The sequence below is a fragment of the Phragmites australis genome, chromosome 7 (genome assembly GCF_958298935.1).
Source record: "Phragmites australis chromosome 7, lpPhrAust1.1, whole genome shotgun sequence".
In the NCBI taxonomy this organism is placed as follows: domain Eukaryota; kingdom Viridiplantae; phylum Streptophyta; class Magnoliopsida; order Poales; family Poaceae; genus Phragmites; species Phragmites australis.
Window position 1 is genome coordinate 20,444,231 of NC_084927.1, and position 15,262 is coordinate 20,459,492.

The 15,262-nt window shown below is 41.2% G+C and overlaps 1 protein-coding gene across 1 annotated transcript; it reads right to left on the reverse strand.

Moving 5' to 3' along the window:
- Window positions 1–2,100: 2,100 nt before the first annotated feature.
- LOC133925449 (uncharacterized) lies at window positions 2,101–10,276 on the reverse strand. Its single transcript, XM_062371376.1, has 3 exons — window positions 10,221–10,276; window positions 7,740–7,855; window positions 2,101–5,230 (listed from the first exon to the last, which is right to left on the reverse strand). The coding sequence occupies exons 2-3, from the start codon at window positions 7,808–7,810 to the stop codon at window positions 2,101–2,103; spliced, it is 3,201 nt and encodes a 1,066-aa protein (XP_062227360.1). The 5' UTR covers window positions 7,811–7,855; window positions 10,221–10,276.
- Between the last annotated feature and the right edge of the window lie 4,986 nt (window positions 10,277–15,262).

A 15,262-nucleotide genomic window follows, 5' to 3' on the forward strand; every position in this document is an offset into this window, starting at 1 on the left:
TTAAAAATGGAATCTAGTACTTACAAGTTTAGAGTCCATCTAATCCTTTACATGTTGATGTACTAATAAAGATTCCTAATCCTAATAAAATCATCTGTCTGACTCTGATATTTGAAGCTCCACATGATCCTCCTCAACTGTGCGAAGGCGCCCCCCCCCCCGACCCGAGTCATGCCCACGTCTCCATGGAACGATTTTGAGGCGGAGCAATGCTCACTAGGTTCGTCCTCCACTGTGGATGCCATCGGGAGGTGACAACATCGTTCGCTTGATCGTAGTTCAGGACAGAAGATTGAGTGCCGATAAACTTGAGTGCTATGGGTTGATCCTGGGGATGACGACAATACCGCAGGGAAAGAAGATGGATTGAAAAGGAAGAAAACAAAAGATAGAAAGGAGCGATCTGTTTTTCCTAAAACAAGCATGAGGTAAGTGAGATGAGCGGCACGCCAGGCTAGAGTGTTGCGACTCCCTGAAGTCATGAGAGGTGATCGAGCAGCGCGGCATGGATACGGGCAAGTTTGGAACATTAGCTTGGACGGCCACTACAACAGAATTGGCCAAAGATGGCGGTTCATCACTGCTGATTGTGCAAAAACCGATAGTGAAAATATATTACTATCAGTTCTTAATTTCTCATGCCCGAACCATGATGGAGCCGCTAAGATTCAAGAGGTTTTCCAGTCCCTTGGGAGCTTGATTCGAGATTTCGTGTAGTGGAGAACCGGAGGTCGGTTTGGGCATGGGAGCTCGATTCGTTGCAGATCTAGAGCGATTCGGTGTTTGTTGAAATTATTTCAGTGTAGACTTGTATTATTATAGTGTATCGAATGCCCACCTATTGCTTTTATATATATAGATGAGAAAAAATTATAGGGGCTTTCGATTAACATGGAAATTATTAGAGCTAAGAGAGAAGGAGAACACATTTAGAATCCATATGCCATACTTGTTGCAAGTGCCTAAATGCATGAGCAGCTTGGAGCGTGTCTCGTAGGGCTGGTGAACATATGGTGCATGGCGGCCCTGACGTGGCCTCGATCGGTGCAGTGCTTGCGTTAGAGCCTTGCAGTTTCCAGATATACTAAGAATCAGTGACAAAGGCTTGTACATCAGGGCCATCGACGGCGAGATGACCACGCATCACGCCTCTCCACATCGCATTCTTCTAATTATGTATGCTAGATGCATATGTGTGCCCTGCAGCTTGCTGCATGTTCTGCTGCCCTGTAATGGCACAGATGGGGACGCCTTGCTCCTTCAGGGTTGCATGGTATGTGCGATTCATGCTTGCTAGGATGATGTCCGGACCCATCAGGTGCAGGTCATCACCCAAGCTTGCTTGAACGCCGGCCGATATTGCTGCACAGACGGCTCGGAGGCGGCACTGTAAGTGTCCAGAACCACGAATGGAGATTCTGTTTAAATAGGAAAATCGATACACAATGCCAGTACTACAATTCCAGTCAGCATAATTCACTGGATATGTATCAGGCGATCAGCCCATGAAGCACAGTATACGTGATGAAACAATGCAGCGAACAAACTTTATTAGTTTCACACAGAACGCATACTCAGTTTCGATTGGTAAATCAGGTACCAATTGATACTGCAGACAGGAGTACATGATCAAACAACAAACGGGGTTCAACATCACATAGCTCACACTCAAATATTATTGTAGCAAACAAATTAACTTACTGAATCAGTTTCACTCGGGCAAGACAGGTCGCTGAACAACCTGAAGCAAGCTAGTACACGCTGCAATATAATGCAAGCTGGTTTAGCCGCCACCGGAAGGGCCGATCAACGGGCCGGCGGCATAAACCTTATTTAGCAGTACTACTTGAAACCATTGGAATTTTTGGGAGACACGCGTATGCAGATGCAGGCGAGACTGGAGGGGCACACTTGGTGTCTGGTGAAGTGGTGAGTGAGTGAGTGAATGAGTTGAACTCTGGTGAGTGGTGAGTGCAGTATGAATGGGACGCAGGTTGCTGTGGAACGAATGGATATGGAAGCTGGTGGGTATATGCGCACACGGAACAATAAGGATGGATGGATGGATGGGTATATGCGACTGAGCATGATGGTATACCTTCATCTGAGGTAGGTCTTGATGACGACGCGCTCGCGCAAGGAGGCGAAAGCCGGGGGAAACCTTGGCTCGTAGCTGTCGCGGCGTGGAGGTGCCTCATCGTCGTCCCAGTGCAGCTTGGCCCACCAGGCTCGCTCCCCGCTCACCTTCACCTTGCCTGGTCGTTGGCGCAGGCGTGGGAGGTGGCGCAAGCTCCAGCACCCACGGACGTAGAGCTCCTCCCAGGCGGGCGCGATCAGGATGTCATCGCCGACGCGGAGATGCTCCAGCAGTGGCAGCTCCTGGAGACGGACACTTCGTAGGCACGGGAGCTGGTACGGAGAGTGTTCACCGTTGTCGTAGAAAATTTCCTTGAGGTTGTAGCAGAAGAGGATGTCAAGTGTCACGAGACTTGGCAGCGTGGTTTCACGTGGCATGACGCCCTCCAACCTCGGGCAGTGCTCTAGGCGGAGGTGCTTCAGTGCACCGAAGTCATATGCCCATGCCGATGGTCTGTAGAAATGAGTTAGACTTTTGAGATGCGAGACGCATGCGTTCTTCAGAGAGCCCGCGCCACCCGCGCACCCTCCCTGAAAGACATGTACCATGCGATGGCACCGTAGGAGCTTGCATTCCTCCAGCTCATCAAAATAACCAGTCAAATTATCGAGGCAGTAGACGTGAGTATCATACATCATGCTAATCGATTTGGTGACTCGCAGGAGATAATTTAGACCGGTGGGATACCGGTCCACTGCTGATATCTCCACATGACGATGGGTCTCCCGAAACGGAGGTACGACGTCCATTGACACCATGGAGACTCCCTCTGCAAGATAGTGGCAGTTCACATCAGCATAGGCAGACACTGATACCTGAAGCATGTAGTTGGTCACCATGTCCTCTTCATCCTGCACCTTCCTAGTTCTTTCCTTGCTTGATGTAACTCGAAGGTGGAAAGACTTCAAAAGCTGTCCACCCTTTACCAAATTCATGGTGGCATCGTTGAAGCTATAAAACATTCTTGACTCACTGACGCATACTTGAGCAACTTGTGGACTGTAATTATTGCCATTACGATCCGAGCATTGATCCAAGCAAAACTCATATGGTAGTCTCTGCAGCTGATGCCAAGGAAATCTTCTTAGAAATGGAACGCCCATGAGAAGCAATCGCCTAAGCTGGGGCAGATTTGGGATGTTGGCTGGGAGCTCCTTGATAGCCGTAGCAGACAGATCAAGCTCCTCCAACGCACCAACCTTCTTTATGTCCACGGACTCAAGCTTTCTACATCCGCGCAAGGACAATCGCCTTATATGAGCTGCATCAATCAGTGAGAATGATCTCAGGGTAGGATGCCCTTCCAGTATTACCTCTTGCACCGTACTCAACTCACATCCTTCAATATGTAGATCGATCAAGCCATGGACTTTAGATATTGACCCTGGGAACAATGACAATTCCTTGTTGTCAATTAGCTTGTGGGATCGAAGCTTCTTCATTTTTTCAAAGATATCCCCATGAAAAGATTTTATTTGCGTCCCAGTGAGCTCGAGTGTTGTTAGACTCGACAATGCAGCAATGGAGGGTGGCAACTCCACAAGGTTGGAGCATTTGACAAGCATGAGCTCTTGTAGATTAGGCATGTTATGAAAGAAGTCACGATGGAAAGTTTTGATATTTGAATGGGAGAGATCGAGGTAGAGCAAGCTGATCTTTTTCTTTATGGTTTTCTCATAAGGGGTTGTTTCAGTATCTGGGAAGTCGAACGGACTTGTGAGGTTATGACAGCCCCTGAGGGAAAGCAATCGTAGTTCTTGGAGGCAACAGATTGAAGGAGGGAGTGATTCTAGTGGAGTGCAGGAGAGATCAAGAACACGAAGCCAAGGCAGCTTAGCCAAAATATTATCAAGCTTTGCAAACAAACTTGATTGATGTGAGCAATGCCTTATAATGAGTGCGGTTGGGCCATTGCCTCCCTGGCTCAACCATTCCCTGCCTACGTGCCATCCTTGCCGCCGATCACCCACATGTGTGATCCATTGCATGCTCTCCAACCCAGGATGACTGTCGTCGCAAAGTAAATCTGTTGTGAGCTGCTCTGCAACGAGGCCGTGATATACTAAGAAGTGTGCAGCAGTATCAGTGGGTTCATCAGCTTTAGTTGCAGGTAAAAAGGGCAGCTGCAGCAAGGAATACTCCCGAAAAGCCTCGAGGATGACATTTCCAACTTGATATATATTGTTACCATTGTATCTTCCGTGGTAGCCGTCTGTCACCTCCCCTGCTCTTTCTTTGACGCTTGGCTTGATGACAGGTAGGAGGATGCCTTGGGCGGCCCATTGTCGGATCAGCTCGTCTGAGGTAATATCGGCCGGTGCATCAGAATTCTGCTCATCCCCATCTATATGGGGCGATGAACAGTGGAGAGCGAGCAGCATGACGGCGTAGTGGAAGCACCGGAGGGCCACGAGGTGCCAATACTTCACATCTTTGTGTCCGATCCTGCCCAAGATGTACTTGGCCGTTTGATGCAGTGAGTGGAGAATAAGCATCAGTATATCATCCCCACTAAAAGATTCAATGACACAGTCATAATCCGGCTTGCTCCTGTTATAGACGTCTTGAGAGGTGAAGGATACGAGCCAAACAGAGTTATTCCACACAGGAGGAGGAAGCCATACCTCCTGTGTGAAATCATCAAGCTCGATGGGCTCGTAGAGGTTGTCAACCACCAGCAGATACCTCTTCGTAGACAGCTCTTGGATTATTTTAGGAATTGCTGATCTTGACAGGCTCGACAGTGATCCTGTGTCTAGGCCATAGGCATAGTACCGCAGCTCATCGCCCTGTACCTTGAGCCTAATGTATTCTTCTTGGTCGAGTAGCCCGAGCTCCTCTGCCACTTTGATGGCCAGCTTCTCATAAATGTTGAGGCTTATTCCTAGCACTGCTGCTGCTTGCTTCATGTCTACCTCTATTACGGTATCAAAGGGACCAAATGCCCTGATCCGTACCTCCCGAGCGATGCTTGATAAAGCTCGTGTGAAACATGCTGTAGGTCCGACCCCAACATTGCACAGCACGTGCGTATACCAATTGAGTTTTTGTTCCAATTTACTATATGCACGGCTGTTGAGGTATCCGTTCCGCCTGGCAACACAAATTAAAGGGGCTCGTTATTTATAAGTTTCTTGGTCAAACAACTTGCGCGCAATTTATGTACATCTCGCTCATGGTTGAGTAATTAGTGAATCATGCATCTTCTCTTTTTACCCCTATTGCTCTTTTTTCCATATTAATTAGAAATAAATCTCTATGATTTCACACTTTCTAAATACGAGTAACATGAGAGTTACTGTGGATGCTGGATTTTCATATTCCTGCGCATAACAAAGTCACCTTTTTACGCATGTTTTATGAACAAATGTACCTTTTTATGCATGTTTTGTAGACAAATGTATTTGATAATGGTAACAATAAATTTAAGATTTTTGGGTGCATATCTGTCTGATAATAGTGTCATTGATACCAGCTAGGGATGGAAAAAGCATAAAAACAAATGACATCTTCTAACCTGCGTACAAGCTTTGCTAGCTAGTTTATAATACTTGACGATGAGTAGTATCGTATACTATGTATATACAGATGTCTTATTTGGATACGTGTCCTCAAGTATTCCCCTAGATACCCGGATGGCCTGGGCCCGCCCAAGGAAGGAATCCCTGGGGCGTGCAATAGAGAAAGACAACGAGACAAGTTTAGAGGCGACAAGTAGCTACCCGTAGATCCCATCCAGGGCTAGCTATATCCCATTCACACAGGACGGCTATTACCTAATCTGCGGGTTGAACCTATATAAACGATCTGTTTTCATTGGTGTTTGAATTGGCAAGATGCACTAATCCCTACAATCTACAAATATATAAGTTCAAGGTCACCGATCATCGATAGTTGGCGCTATCCGTGGAGAACATGTCTAACAGCGTCAAATCTTCATTTCCCGTATCATCGTCGCCATCGCCAACTTCACGCTCTCTGGCTCCGAGAACGGCGCTTCAGCTTCATGGACGAGTACACCAAGGAGCACGACATCTCCTTCTCTCCGAAACATCAAGCCACTCATGCTAGCGCATCTATGACCAGGTCAACCCCCGCACTATTTGGTGACCTCGGTCATTGAGGATTCATTCCGGAGGCTCCATCCGATAACTACTCCCACATGGAAGTTGGTTCTTCCTCTAGTCAAGCAAACCCCAGTGAAGTCTTCGCGATTGGGGATAATTCGGGCATCCCACCTTAGGGACGGAAATAGATCGAATACGGATTGAATAGTCCGCTTTTTATATTGCTATCCATATTTTAATATGAATATGAATATGAATACAAATCCGAATATCTACTTGATCGGGTTGTAAGCAAATATCCTACACCTTTAATGACAAGAATTTTTTTGGTGCGCAAAAAATTCGTTCACATTTGGAATTACCGAAATTTTAGAAATTTCATTTGAAATTCATGTCAGAAATTTTAACAATTTTATCAATTTTGACTAAAATTTGATCCAATTTGACTAAAATTCAACTAAAATTTGATCCAATTTGACTAAAATTTGTTCTAAATTGACTGGGCCAGAATATATAAATTTTGTTCACCTCTGAAATTTCTAAAATATTAACGAAATTTGGTTCACTAGTTGACGGATACGGATATTATCCATTTCCACATCTGAATTCAAAGCAATTCGGATATCCATATTTGAATCGGATTCTCAAAAGTGAATTCGGATCCATCCATTTTTACTATCCGTTTTAAAAACAAATATGTATCTATATTTGTGTTTTGACATATACAAATATCGAATAATTCATACTTGCTATCCATTTTTTACCCCTATCCTGCTTGGCCAAATCGACCAGACCGGTCAGGCCGGACAGGACTGTAAATGGGCCAGGAGCAGAACAATGGGATCCACTCGAAACCCCACACACCTCAATGGAATGCAGGTCCTTTCTTGTCAGGACCGCCCAGAGACTCTCAACTGCCTAGGGCCTGCTCTAACAACCTCCCCCGAGCGATCTAAACAGCCCCACGGGACAGACGTGGATCCAGAAGAGACGCGTGACGTCCTCCAGCAGGCTCAAGTCCACCGATACACGGGAAATCTAGAGAAAATTTCGTGCAATAGTCTTAAACATGTTACATTGCGACCGACACAAGAAGCCCGCCACACATGTGACAGCCACCTAATCCTAGAGTTTTGTTGTGCGTTTGTGAAAAGAAACATTGTAAGTGGTATAACCTGACCAACTTAATGCAATGTATGTGACTAAACAACTTTGTTCATTGACGACGTTTTTTTTTTCACAAAAAGAAACATCATTGGCCACTTTATTTGTAATAATCCTTACTACAAGTAACATGTTTCATTTCTTTAACCCGTACAGCATTTTGCTAGTGGTACAAACAAAGTAAAGAGATTTTGCGGTTACCACTTTGAACGCTATTTAACTAGACTCTGATATTTCAATTATCATGCCATCCTGAAAAGGTTCTAAATGTTATGGATAAGAGATAGTCAACAAAATTATTTTTGTTTCATGCTATAACCCATGTAATCTTAAACTAAAACCGATAATATCAAATGTTAAAAGTAACATACCAGAAGTTGATATCTCTTAGACAGTCACGCCATTCATCCAATGACCGGGTGTCAAAACTAAACCCCACCATGCCTTATGTTTAGTAGTGGACCCAAATTCTCAGTTCACACGGAACCTGTGTGTAGTAAAAGTGATTTCAACTAGTTATTAACACGGAATCACAGAATTGTTTGCACAAAAGGGAAATAAAATAATTGAAAAATATAAATTAGGGTATTCAATAATACTAGTCTGATTGGCACACCTATGTCGCGTCCGTTTTTATTTTGCTGTACAGAACATGAAAAAAGAAGATTAAAAAAATTACATTCACAAATTTTGTGCATTTCAATATTTATCTATGAATTTATCAATGTTTAACACATTCAATTAATTATAGAGAAAACAGTAGTACTTTTGTGTATGCATATACATGTAGATGAAAGTAATACTAACATAAAAAAAATTGTTTCATATTTTTTCGAGTTTCAGATATTTTTCTTTGCATTTTAGATTTTTTTCAATCGTTTAATCAATATAACTAATATTTATTCCAACATTTTTCTAGAATTAATAAAAATAAAAAATAAAAATTACATATATATGTGTATGTATATATACATATACATATGTACACATACATATATGTATATATATACATACATGTATACATATAAGTATACATAACTAATACTATAGGTCCATTGCTACAGTACACTACAGTAGCAGATGTCCTGAGAGGCCACGGAATCTTAGCTCGATAATATATTTATTATTTATACTTGACTAGTGTAGAAGGCACTTATTTCATATTGGAGCGTGCAGATTTCGATCCTACCAATATAAAAAAATAATCACATGTATTGAACTCCACAATTTTGACTAATTATATCTGTTACGAATATTATTGTACAGTGGCAAGCTAAGTGTGCTTATTACTTGTGTGTTGTAGACAACGTGAGCAGAAACAAAACACCCACCTATGTGCTTATTAAATGGTTCTAATGAATACACCATTTCTTTTTTTTTTTCAATTTCAATAATACCAATTTCAAAAGTTTAACTTTAATTTTTTAGATTTTGCATATAAATTTAAAATCTAAGAAGTTTAAATTTAAATTCAAATACGAATTATAAAAATTCCAATTTTCAAACTTTGAAATCATAAACATATGAGTCCTGCATTTTAAGATTGCAAAATTATGAAACTTATTATTTCTTATTTGGATTCAAAATGATAATTCTAAAATTTGGATTAGCATAATTCAAAATTTTGAATTCATAAATCGAGAGTTTTAATATTTACTATTTAAAATACTGTTTGAATTTAAGTATCAATATTTTAAAATTTGAATCTTGAATTTTTTAAATACAAAATCTAATTTTGGAACTAAAGTTCATTATTTTATAAGTTTGGGACCTTTATAGCCTGAAACTTCAACTTTGAATATTAAGTTGTGAACTTGTATATTCAAATAGTGATTCAGAAAACTTCCCAAGACCTCTTTGGGACAAAGGAAATTTTCAACGTTATTGAATCCTGTTAAGGGAACATTTTAGAGCCCTTTCTAAAAAAAGCATCTAAAATTCATGTTGAATGGCCTACACTACCACAATCGAGAGCTTTCGTGAGGCTAGACAATTTTTCGTGGGAGGTAAGAATTTATAAGAGTTCTAACATGGTATCCAACCTAAGTTTATTTCATTGTTTCCTCAAAATTTTAGGATCATTACACAAGAGCGACAATTACAATGCTTGAAACATGAGAGAGGCCCCGTGTCATTCTAACACGCAGGAGAAGAGCCAATTTTCTCTTATTTCACTATCAACAAATAAACAAAGCATACATGTTGAAAGCCATGTATTGGTTTATTTCGTTTGAGTCAACTTTCACTTCTCCAAGATATTATTCTATGGACTCTCATGATGGAGAAGACCTAAAACAATGGCTTCTCAGAGAAGCAAAACAAAGATGTTTGGCAAAAAAAAAATGCATAGAAGGACTATGCATTACGATATGGGTTAAGTGAAGTAGGAATTGAGCAAAAGCTAGGTTGGTGGTTCTTCGCAGTTCTCTTGTAGGATTAGCTTCATTATTTCTCAAGATAAAAAAAAAAACAGGAACGTATCATGGCATGTTTGTCTATTCCTAGAATCACCGAAGGTTGATTATGTATTCTGTCCAGCACTTAGAGAGCTTTTAAAGATCATTTTAAGAAAAACCTATCCATAGAATTTCATAAATTGCTAATGTCAAAAGTATATCTCAGTTTTTAAAACTAGTTATGATCATTTGAAGAAAAACCTATCCATAGAATTTCATAAATTGCTAATGTCAAAAGTATATCTCAGTTTTTAAAACTAGTTATGATATTTCATATGTATACACTACTGCACTAGTTTTTTAAAAAAATAATAATAAATAGTGAATCATACAACATGGTCTTATAGAGATGGAGCTGGTAGTGATGGTCCGTCTGCCATCCCACCATTTATTTACCTTTCTCTTTGGCTCTTTGGTGATCGTTTATAGTGAAATTTCCAGGAATAACTTTGGTGATCGTTTAACGAACCTCCGTGCCCCCCGCGGTTCCTGTTGTCGCTCTCACTCAAACCGTGCAAATTACTCACCCGTGCATTTTCTAGGATTCGAACCGGCCACCTCCCCCTCATGCGAAGTCGTCTTACCATCTCACCTCACAGTCTTACCTGATGAATATGTTAAAATTTGTTCTTTTGATCTTTCTTGCTCAAATGTTTGGACAAATATTTGGGCATGTATATGTCTTTAAATGAAAAGTTATATAATACAAAGTTGTATATCTCATCGAGTTCTATAATGTTCATATAAAGTTTGTCTCCATCTACTCCGTATAAAAAAGTTTATATCTAATTTGTGTAGTGTTCAGTAAAACAATCATAACTTTTGCATATAGAGTTCAATTGGGGCGTTCGACCTCTACTTTCGAAGTTAATGAGGAGGCGCATCCAAAAAATACAAGTGTCTAAAAAGGGGTCCAAAGACCCTCAACAGGATCTCTGAAGTTTTTAATTAAAAATTAACCTTCTCCAATTTGGCTGAAATTTTTTGGAGATATAGTGCTATATCTGAAAGTTAGTACTACATAGACCTTTCATCAATCCAAATTACCAAACTCACGATAAGAATCTTTAAATTTGCAATTTTCAATTTTGTGGTCTTGTGTGTGGCCTTTTCAATTATTCGTACTAGTTTTACACTAGATCCAGCTATTTAGTTTGTGATCAAGTGTGTGGTTTTCTTAGATAGTCTTTAGATATTTATTTATGCATCTATATGGCTTCAAATAAAAAGTGATCAACAAAAAAGTTGTAGATCTCGTCAAGAGCTAGAATTTTAATATAAAGTTTGTCTTCATCCGACGCCGTATGAAAAAGTTATAAATTTCCGAATTGAGCTGCATTCAATCATCAGTAACGAGTTATAGTTATCACCCGTCACTAATGACTTCTATTCAGATTTTGAGTAGCTATAACCCGTCAATAATATGTGTTCTTTAGACCAATTATCCTCATAGAAATGCTCAAGATCCAACCAGCCTGTCACTAATGTGCATTCTACCGACTAATTATCCTCATAGAAATGCTCGAGATCCAACTAGCCTTTCACTAATGTGTGTTCTTCCAACTAACTATAACTAGAGATCCGATTAATCATTAGTAACGGGTTATAACTATCACTCGTCATTAATGTGCGTTCTTCCGACCAGCTATAACTCCAGATCAGATCAGTTATTAGTGACGCGTTATAGCTATCACCTATCATAATAACTTTCATATTAGTAATAGGTCATAGTTGTCACTCATCACTAATGAGTGGCCCCAGAATTACACACCTCCGAGGCTATCTTTTATGATGTGTACCATCTCTACCTGTCATTAGTGATGGTTTTTTATGTGAGCTGGTACTATGGTTTTTTAGTGACGGATCTTAGCCGGATCCTAACCTAGAGTTATATTGGTGATAGATGTTATTAGACATGTTACTAATATAATATTAATGATGGTTTCTAAGTGACTATCATTAATATGGTGTTTCTTATATTGTTTTCTCACGTGGTGATCTAAGGTTGATCCTGTAGTTTTAAGAAGCGTGTTCCTTAAAGGGATACATATAAAAACAATCATGTTCAAACGTGACGAAAACAAGGTGGTCCAGATGCATCCACAAAACAAAAGGCCGTGTTCGATGGACTTTTGGTAATTTGTATGAACTTAGTCGTGTAATTGCAAAATTTTGGGAATATCGATGGTAAGTAAATGTAACATCCTAACTTTTAGATATTATTAAATAATATATTTATGGAATTTATGGAGTTCATTTGCTATTTTACTTTTTTCTTCTTCTCAGATTATTTGGTGTTTCGCTATTTTCTAAAATGAAAACTAAAAGAAATTTCCAATTCTAATCGGGCCAAATCTCTCTTCAGCCTATCTCCTATCTCTCCTCCTCTTATCGCACGTGAGCTGTACCCAGCCGATCTGGCCCAATCAGAATAGACCCAAATTCCTTTATTCTCATCTCTCATCCCTTCGGACGCTGCTATTTAGCGCGGGCAACTCGTGCTTCCTCTCCGACAGCAAGCCGACAAATTTCGGGACGTGCACGTGGTAATGGGGAAAAAGCGACAGCACACGCATGCATTGGAGCGCACGAAGAGAAGCCCATGTGGGCGTGCGTCTATAGCGGGCTGGTGCGGGCTATCAGGCCTGTGGTGGAAGGACGGACACGATGTGCATGGCGTGTGAAGTCCAGGTGCGGGTCTATTTTTTTAAAAAAAAATTATAAAAAAAAGTTTGGCTAAAAAATTACAGTACAAAATTTGTCCACAAAATTTGTACTACAAACTTATCTACAAAATTTTTACTGCAAATTTGTCCACAAAATTTGCTACAAACTTGTCCACAAAACTTGTAGTACAAAACTTTTCTTGTGTAAAACTTGTCCAAAAAAAAAATTCAGCATAAAACTTACTCACAAAACCTATACTATAAACTTATCACAAAACTTGTACTTCAAACATATCTATCCACTAAGTTTACCACAAACTTTTCAAACTGGGCCAATCAACACATCGCGTGGGCCATATGTCCCAACCGGCCTCAACACACGCGTAGGGTGTGGCCAATCAGCATGCGTGGCCCGCCAATGATTGTGAGTTGGTCTGTGGGCCGCTCGGACTGGATCGATCGCGAGGGAAGAAACGAGCGCGCACTCGAATCAGGAATCGCGCTCCTATGCCGCAGCCTACCTATTCTTCTCCTACCTCCCGGCAATCACCCGTTCCTCTCCCAAACCACCATGGCCACCCAACCGAGCTCACACAAGCGCGCATTCAAAACGCACCAACGCCCACCCACAAATGAGCAAAACCGGTCACCCACACCACTTCCATCAATTTTCACCACTAAAGATGCGAACCGCCGCTAGTGCCTTAACCACACACCACCATCGCTGCCGGCCAGCCTTTGAGCTCTTTGCCAAACCACTCGGTGCACTTCCCACGACTATAATTCATGTGGAATTTCCGAAACTACCACAATCTAGAACTTTCGTGAGGGTGGACAATTTCATGGGAGGCAAGAATTTATAAGAGTTCTAACATGGTATCTAACCTAAGTTTATTTCATTGTTTCCTCCAAAACTTGGGATTGTTACACAAGAGAGATAGTTACAATGCTCGAAACAAGAGAGAGGCCCCGCGGCATTCTAACACGCTAGTGAAGAGCTAATTTTCTCTTATTTCACTATCAACAACTAGACAAAAGCGTACATGTTGATAGCCAGGAATGGGCTTATTTATTTGAGTTAACTTTCGCTTCTCCAAAATTTGACAAAAAATTGCATCCAAGGACTATGCATTACGATATGGGTTAAGTAAAGTAGGAATTGAGCAGAAGCTAGGTTAGTGGTTGCTCTTGATTCTCTTGTAGGATTAACTTCATTATTTCTTAAGATAAAAAAACAGGAACGTATCATGGCATGCTTGTCTATTCCTAGAATCACTAAAGGTTGTTTCTGTATTCTGTCCAGCACTTTTAGAGTTTTTAAAGATCATTTTAAGAAAAACTATCCATGGAATTTCATAAATTTCTAATGTCAAAAGTATATCTCAGTTTTTAAAACTAGTTACGATATTTCCTATGTATACACTACCGCACTAGTTTTTTTTCTTTTCAAAATAATAAATAGTGAATCATACAACATGACCTTATAGAGATGGTCCGTCCGCCATCCCTCCACCACTCTTGGCTGATGAGAGTAGGATCCATCCCTCTAATCAACTCTCTTCTCTATTAATCAGTCAATGGGTCAGATTGTAGGCGTGAAAGAATAACAATGGATTTTTTTTGGTATCAATCACTTCATTTGGAAGCTGAAACAAAGAGAATTATTGGCAGCAAAACGAATAGCTGAGAAGGGATTACATCTGTCCATTGCAGTACTCTCTTATATACAGGAAACATGATTCTTAGGTGACAATAACAAGCCAAGAAATACAACATTTTTAAGGAGCACGTACGTTCCTTAAGGGATACATATAAAAACAATCATGTTCAAACGTGACAAAAACAAGGTGATCCAGATGCATGCACAAAAGAAAAGTCCATGTTTGATGGACTTTTGGTAATTCGTATGAACGTAGTCTTGTACTTGCAACATTTTGGAGGTAAATGTAACATCCCAATTTTCAAATATTATTAAATAATATTTTTATGGAATTATGGTGTTCATTTGCTATTTTATTTTATATTTTTCTGAGTTTACTTGGTGTTTCTACTATTTTCTAAAATTAAAACTAAAAAGGAATTTCCAATTCTAATCAGGCTGTACCTAGGCCGATATGGCCCAACCAGAGCAGACCCAAATTCCTTTATTCTCGTCTCACATCCCACCTGGCCCCCAAGCCACAACCAGGCCCAACTACATGTGCACTTACCTGTTCTTCTCCTACCTCCCGACGTCGCCCGTTCCTCTCCCACACCATCATGGCCGTTCCGTAAGGGATACATATAAAAACCGGTCGCCCACGCCACCCACCATCAGTTTCTTCTACCAAAGATTCAAACCGCCGCTAGTGGCCTTAACCATGCATCACCATCACTGCCGGCCTTTGAGCTCTCCGCCAAACCGCTCGGTGCACTCCCCACGACAAAAAAGGAGCCCCAACCTTACCCTCTCCCTTGCTGACTACGCCCGTGTCACCTCCCACTCTATCCCGCCCTCAAGGGGCGAGTTCGCCGTCGTCTCTCTCTGGTCCAATGAGGTCGCTTGCCGCTGCCACTGTTCTAGTGAGAATGTTGACACTGAGTATACAGGACTTGTGCGCAAAACCACGCTGATCATTTTCATTCTACCCTATGTTCGCAATCCACCGCCGTTCGTTGGAACTGGAAGACGTCATCACTATTGGGACCGAGCAGTCATTGCCTCTTCTTCCTCACGGTCGACCACCTCCGTCCTCCGCCGATCACCTTTGCTTAGCCGCCGACCACCACGCT